Source organism: Pinus tabuliformis, chromosome 1_1 (assembly GCF_031772625.1).
Source record: "Pinus tabuliformis cultivar Carrire ecotype Pingquan chromosome 1_1, CPIR1, whole genome shotgun sequence".
Classification (NCBI taxonomy): domain Eukaryota; kingdom Viridiplantae; phylum Streptophyta; class Pinopsida; order Pinales; family Pinaceae; genus Pinus; species Pinus tabuliformis.
Window position 1 is genome coordinate 912,678,850 of NC_142297.1, and position 7,859 is coordinate 912,686,708.

General features: G+C 41.9%; 1 protein-coding gene across 1 annotated transcript; it reads left to right on the forward strand.

Annotated features, from left to right (window-relative positions):
- Positions 1-4,626: 4,626 nt before the first annotated feature.
- On the forward strand, positions 4,627-5,151 carry LOC149217367 (uncharacterized). Its single transcript, XM_089390195.1, has one exon. The coding sequence runs from the start codon at positions 4,627-4,629 to the stop codon at positions 5,149-5,151; it is 525 nt and encodes a 174-aa protein (XP_089246321.1).
- Positions 5,152-7,859: the final 2,708 nt, after the last annotated feature.

Genomic DNA, 7,859 nt, shown 5'->3' on the forward strand with positions numbered 1-7,859 from the left:
AAGGAAGAATATGACCAACATCTGAAGATGGTCCTATAAACTCCAAGAGACAATGAACTATATGCTAAATATATCAAATGCTCATTTTACTAGTACCAAATTAATTATCTAGGACATGTAATATCAGAAGAAGGAATTTTTGTAGATCCTAAGAAGATAAAAGCAATTGTGGAGTGGTCAGCACCCAATAATGTGGAAGAAGCCAAATCCTATATGGGCATCATAGGCTATCATAGGAGATTCATAAAGGGATTCTCTCAACTTTCTTATCTTATCACTAATATACAAAACAATGGAATTAGATTTGAATGTACTCAAAATTCTCAATCTATTTTTGATAAATTAAAACAACCTTTTACTACAACTCCAATTCTAAAACTAGTTGATCCAAATAATGAATTTGTGGTTTGTACAAATGCAAGTAAAGAAGGCCTGGGAAGATTTTTAATGTAGGATAGTCATGTTATCTTCTATGAATCCAGAAAACTAAAAGAACATGAGAAAAAGTATGCAACTCATGATATGGAATTAGTAGCAATAATTCATACATTTAAAATGTGGAGAGATTAACTAATATGAAGAAAATTATAGCTAAGAACAAATAACGTGAGTCTTGAGTATCTATTCGATCAACCTAATTTAAATGCTAGATAAGAAATATGGTTAGCATTTATTAGTGAGTATGATTTTGAGATCACACACATAAAAGGGAAGGAAAACAAAATAGTTGATGCATTAAGTTGAAAACTTAATCAAACTTGCAATACAACAACAATCAATTGGTCAATGGATTTGATAGAAAGAGTCAAAACAACTGGAAAATCTGATTTAGAATATCCGAAAAATTAAGGAAAAGGTGTAGAAAACAGACAAATTGGAAGAAAAGAAAGCTGAATTTTCAGTTAACAGTCAAGATTTATAGTTGTTTAGAGACAAAACTTACATACTAAATGACATAAATTTGAAAAAATTATCTTAGATGAGCTACATAAGAGGCCAATAACTGGTCATCTTGGTTATAAACAATGGATCACTATGTTAATAAAGGATTTTTATTGGCCAAATATGAAAAATGAGATAATTGAATATGTAGCAAGATGTCTATAATGCTAGGAAGTCAAGGCATCTCACCAGCACCCTGTTATATTTCTACAACCATTACCCATTCTAGAGTGGAAATGGGAAACCATTTCAATGGATTTTATTATTGAGCTACCAAGAAGTAGAAAACAACATGATGTCATTATGGTTGTAGTTGACAAAATTAGTAAAGAAACACACTTCATTCCAGTCAAATCCAATTTTAAGGCTATAAACATTGCATGAATATTTATGAGGGAATTTTTTAGGCTTCATGGGGTGCCTAAGGTTGTAATTTCAGATAGAGATGCAAAGTTTACCTCCAAATTTTGGAAGGGATTATTTGAAAACATGGGAACCAAGTTAAATTTTAGTACATATTATCATCCTTAAATTGATGGTCAAATAGAAAGGACCAATCAAATATTAAAGGATGTGCTAAGAATGTATGTAAAAGACAATTAAACTAAATGGGAGGACTATTTGCATTTAGTAGAATTTTTCCTATAATAATGGATATCAAACCTCCTTAAAAATGAGTCATTTTGAAGTCATATATGGAAGGAGATGCAAGGTACCATTAAGTTGGGATCATTGTGAGGAAAAATTGATAATAGGACCAGACATGTTAAAATAAATGGAAGAAATAGTTAAGAAAGTCAAGCAGAACTTAAAAACAACTCAATATTGCCAAAAAAGCTATGCAAACCTGAAAATAACTCAGAAATAATTTAGTTTGGGAGACCATGCATACTTAGAGGTTAAACCTAAGAAGAGTACACTCAGACTTGGTAGTTGTGTTAAGTTATCTCCTAGATATTGTGGACCCTTTGAAGTGTTAGCCAGAGTTGGACCTATTGCTTATCAACTAGCCCTACCAGCCAACATTAAAATTCATAATGTATTTCATGTTTCATTATTGAAAAAGTATGTACATGATCCATCTCATGTAATTGATTGGCATGTTGTACAAGTAGAACTAGAGGGAGAGTTCCTAGCAAAACCACTATGTATTCTAGACCAGAGGGTGGTTACACTCTAGAATAGAGATGTGGTGCAATTGAAGGGTCAAGGGAAACATTTCACTCAATAAGAGAAAACTAGGAGTAAGAGGATTCTCTTCAAGAAGCTTATCCTTCTATGGTTTAAAATTTAGAAATAGTTTCCAAGAAGAAAGAACAGTTTGGGACACCAGGATGGTGTCAAATTTAAGCAAGGGAGGATGTGATATCCCTTAGCTTAATGACTTTATTGTAATTAAATTTTCATAGGTTTGCTTTAAGTTTAGTATGCTACATCAATAGACATTTAATTATCAACAGCTTAGCTGATAATAATTATGTGTAAAGGGATGACACGAGAGGCGCGACGGTTAGGGTTCTGAGAAAAGCATCGACGGCACAGACTGCACAATACTGGATCTATTCACAGGCCCGACCAAAACACCTGTTTCGCAACAGCGTTGCAGGGTCCTAAAGTAGTACAATGGAATCTCCCCAGGGGAGGGCGTCAGAGCCCTCCCCCAGAGCAAACACCTCGCAGCACGGACCTGAGCAGACAATTGTCTTTGGATCTGTTGATAAGGAGGTAATGAACAAAGAGAACAGCCAACAACACGGGCACAAGGAGATAGGTGGTCGGAAGGACAAAGCCAGCGTCACACAAGGTAGAAAGGAAAAACCAGAAGAAGTTCCGAAAGTCTCCTCGACTACATGCAAGCCTATAGCTACGGAGCGACCCAGAATAGAGCTGCCAGGACACAAGATTGACAAGCGAATCGAATACATGAGGGATCATGCCCTTATTGGGAAGTTTATAGGGTTTTGGCCGACAAAAAAAGCCTTATATGGATGGATTGCGGCGAAGTGGAAACCCAAAGGAGATGTTACTTTGCAGCTAGGGCCGAAAGGCTTCTTTACTGTGATTTTCTTCTGTCTTGAGGACAAATACAGAATTCTGGGAGCAGGGCCCTACTTTTTTAACTCAGCGGGTCTGTATTTGAGGGAATGGATACCAAGATTTAACCCGGATAAGGAAGATCTCACATGGGCGCCAGTCTGGATCAGAATGTACTCACTTCCAGATGAATATTGGGACGAGGACATTCTCAAAGATATAGGAAATGGATTGGGGGAATACATCAAGGCGGCAGAAGAAACAAAAATGTGCAGATACACTTCTTACGCCCGCATCTGCGTCTTCATGCGCCTGGATGAAGCTTTGCCAGAATCGGTAAGTCTCTCTCACCGTGACGAAGAATGGATTCAACCTCTGGACTATGAGCACGTCCCCTTTCGTTGCCGAAAATGCCATGCTCTCGGGCATCTATTCAGGGACTGTCCTCTGAATGCCAAAGCCAATAATCCTGATCCCTCAGAAACCCTAACCCAGGACGGCTTCACCAAAGCCCCTAGCCGAAAGCGAGCGCACAAAAAACCCACAAATGGGAATAAGCCCCAGCAAGATAATACCCATGGCCCAGCTACAAAGAACAGTTTTGAAATTCTTGCTCAGACCTCTGAAGAGCAACCCCCGATCTCCAAGACTAGCCCTGCTCCTCCTTCTTCCTCTTCCCAACCCCCTCCTACAGCTTCCCCCTCTAAACTTCAAACCCCCATTGTCATCCCAGCAAACCCCAAAGAAGGACGAAAAGAGTCGGCAGGGAAAAACAATGATATGGAAGTCGATGGAAATCTAGACCCCCATCACAGCTCAGAGATTAACATGGAAGGAAGCAGCCAAGTGCAACAGATGGAAGAAGAACCAGAAAGCATAGATCTGAATGGCCTAGACATTCTGGAACTAGAACTAGCATGCAAAAAGAAAGCATACGACAGTATCCCAGAGACTCAACTCAACAAGCTGGAAGTGGTCATTTCAAGGGCCTATCAACAGCAACAGTTAGGTATCCAGCCAGGAAGCCATTGGGATGGAAGCCTTCCCCCAAAAGATACCAAAAAGAGAGGAAGAAGAACGGATCTTTAGAGAACGATCGAGATCGGGAAAATCCTGGTAGACTCAGGCAGGTATGCTAAATTGACGAAGTACTATAAACCCTCTAATAATAGTTGAACCATGAAGCTTGTATCATGGAACCTAAGGGGGCTCAATAGCCCAGGAAAACTCAGAATGTTAAAAAACATGATTAAAATGGAAAAGCCGCAACTATGCTTTCTCCAGGAAACCAAATGTAACAGCTCTACATTAGGCAGCATCCTCTCCAAAGCATGGCCAGGTTGTCAATCGGTAGCGGTGGATGCCTCTGGCGCTTCAGGGGGGCTTGCTATAGCATGGAACACACAAGCGTTAACTCTCTCTGATTTTCACGCTTCTCATCACCTCATCCAGGCAGCCTTCCACATTCTAGGCACGAATATTCATGGAAACTTATCAAATGTATATTTCCCGCAGGATACAGGAAGCAAAATCGCTCTTCTCAACACTATAGAAGCTTTGAACAACAACAGGAGGCACCCGCTCTGGATTATTGGAGGGGATTTTAACATGATTACCAAGCTAGAGGAAAAGGTTGGGGGGAGAAATAGAATGGAACAAGAGAATGCCCATTTCAAGGATTTCATTCAGAATACCTCTCTCATAGATATGCCTTTTTGTAACGGCACTTTTACATGGAGCAATCGTAGAGAACATCAAATTGCATCCAAACTGGATCGTTTCCTCATATCAGATAACGCGGTTCATCTCGGAGGAGACATTTCAGCTGCTATACTTCCTCATACAGGTTCGGATCACTGGCCTATTGCCCTCCAATGGCAAAGACCAGGCGACTTGACCAGAAGACCCTTCCGCTTCGAAGAGTTCTGGCTCTCACATCCATCGTTCAAAGACTTTGTCAAAACAACCTGGACATCCTTCATCTCGCCAGAAGGCTCCAAGATGTACCAGTTCCAACAGAAGCTCAGGTTTTTAAAAAATCATCTAAAGCGTTGGAATAGGGAGACCTTTGGAAACATCTTTAAAGCGCAACAAGACCTAAACAAGGAACTGACGGAACTCCAGCAAAAAATAACTACAGAGGGGCACTCTGAGGGAACTCTGGAGCAGGAATGACACATCCACAACCAACTAGAGGAAAGGAGGAAGCAGGAGGAAATATATTGGAAGCAAAAATCCAGAATCAGATGGCTGAAGGAAGGTGAGCGAAACACCAAATTCTTCCACAGAACCACTGTTCAACGAAGAATGCACAACAACATCCCTTTCATTCAAAAACAAGGGGGGGAAAAAGTAGAGAAGCATGAGGAAATTGAGGAGGAATTCCTTAATCACTTCAAACATGTTCATCAAGAGCCTGAGGGAGACAGGCGACCTGCAATTGAAAGAATCACCAACAATGTGCCAAAGCTCATCACGGAGGAACATAATGAGCTTCTCCTTCGCCCTATTCTGTCTCAAGAGGTGGATGAGGCAATGTCCCAGCTTAAGGAAGGAAAAGCCCCTGGCCCGGATGGATTCACCACAACTTTCTTTCACACCTTCTGGGAGCTGATAAAACTGGAGGTATGGAAAATCGTAGAAGAATCAAGAGCTCTCCATTGGCTGCTTCCCTCTCTCAATTCAACCTTTATTGCCCTTATCCAAAAATAGGAGGATTCAATCACCCCTGACAAATATAAGCCGATTGCTCTCTGCAACGTAATTTACAAAGTCATATCTAAAGTTATTGCAAACAGGTTAAAGCCCCTCTTGCCACTGCTCATCTCTCCGGAACAGTCTGGGTACGTGGAAGGGAGACAGATCATGGACGGCATTCTCCTCACGCACGAGATCATACACTCCCTCAAGCAATCAAAGCAGGCAGGTATGATTCTCAAGCTGGATCTCTCTAAGGCTTTTGATAAACTCAGCTGGACTTACATTCAGCAAATGCTAACTGCCTTTGGATTTTGTTCTATGTGGATCCGCTGGATCATGAGTCTAATTACATCCACACACTTCTCCATCCTTGTGAACGGAATCCCCTCCCACCCCTTCAAACCATCCCGAGGAATCAGGCAAGGTGATCCCCTATCCCCCTTCCTCTTTGTTCTAATGGCTGAAGGTCTAGGTCGTCACATCAAACACGCCCTCCACTCTCATCAGCTCAAAGGTCTCTCCGTTCACAACACCCCTGCAACTTCTCATCAGCAGTTTGTAGATGACACCATGCTTTTCGGCTACCCATCTGTCCAGGAAGCCTCCTGCTTCAAAGCCCTGCTCAATGATTTCTCTGAAGCCTCTGGCACCAGTGTCAATAGCTCCAAATCGTAGATCTTCTTCTTTCACACTCCTCCAATTGTTAAGACAGCGGTTGCTCGTATCCTGGGATTCCCCACTGCCTCTCTCCCCTCTAAATACCTTGGAGCCCCCCTCACTGCTTCAGCCATAAAGCATTCCTCTTGGCGAACTCTCATTGAGAAGCTTGAATCCCGTCTTAACCTTTGGACGCACAGAACTTTGAATTTGGCCAGTCGTGTAGTGCTCATAAAGTCAGTCCTTCAGGCAATGCCACTTTATCTGTTCTCAATCCTAGCAGCGCCGAAATGGGTTCTAAAAAGAATCAGAAATCTTCAGCGTGGCTTCCTATGGGGCAACTCGGCAACTAATTGTAAATGGGCTCTTGTAAAATTGGCCACCGTCTGCATGCCCAAAGATAAAGGGGGCATTGGGCTGAGAGACCCAGTGCATAGCAACTCCATTATGAGCGCTAAAATTTGGTGGCAATGGATCACTAACCCAGAAAAACCTTGGGTCAAAATCTGGACGGCCAAATATGCCAATAACAAACCTCAAGAAGAGCTCATCAGGTTCACTCCCAATGACAAAGGCTCACTAATCTGGAATGCAGCCAAACAACACTTCCAGCTAATTCAGCAGCACAGTTTTTGGGAAGTGAGAGACGGCAGAACTGCTAGATTCTGGACAGATGCATGGAACCAAATGCCAAAGCTCAGCCGCGTTCTTCATCCATCTCTGGAATTCAATGGGCAGGAGCAGCAGCAAGAAAAGATCCGACAGTTTTGGACGCAGGAGATGGAGCATGGATTCAGGAAATGGAAACAGGGTAATCAGTTAATCAATAACACAAACCTTCGGATTGCTGAGGAGCTGGAGAAGGAGTTACGGAAAAGAAGCATTAGACATGACGAAGGCAGAGACATTCTTCGATGGGGGTATCAACCAAAAGGTGCCTTTACCACATCTGAGGCCTATAAGATCATATGCAATATCACTACCCCCCCTGACCCAATCTGGAGCAAAATCTGGGGTCTCGGATCCTGGCCCAAAGTCTCTTATTTCTTATGGTTGGTTGGACATAAAAGAATCCTCACTTGGGACAAACTAAGGAGCAGAAACTTTCATGGTCCCTCCATTTTTCATAATTGCAATCATAATGAGGAAACTCTCCAACACCTCCTGGACACCTGCCCCCTAGCCAATCAGCTATGGGAAAAGGCGAGCTTTAGATGTCAAAGAAGATGCAGAATGGAGAATGACATAACCAACTCTTTAAGACATTGGCCACAGAATCCTTATAAAAGCGAGCTTCTCAACTATTTGTGGAACATAATCCCAGGGCTCATCCTCTGGAGCATCTGGAAGGAAAGGAACAAACGCATATTCAAAAACCAACGCTCTCCGATAGAAAATATATGGAATAGGCTTTGTGGGAATCTCAAAGAAACGCTGATGCTCCGATCCTGGACACAGGAGGATTTTCCAACTCTAAACAATGAGAAAGTCATTCTAGACAATTGGCAATTTCATCTACCTCAGGG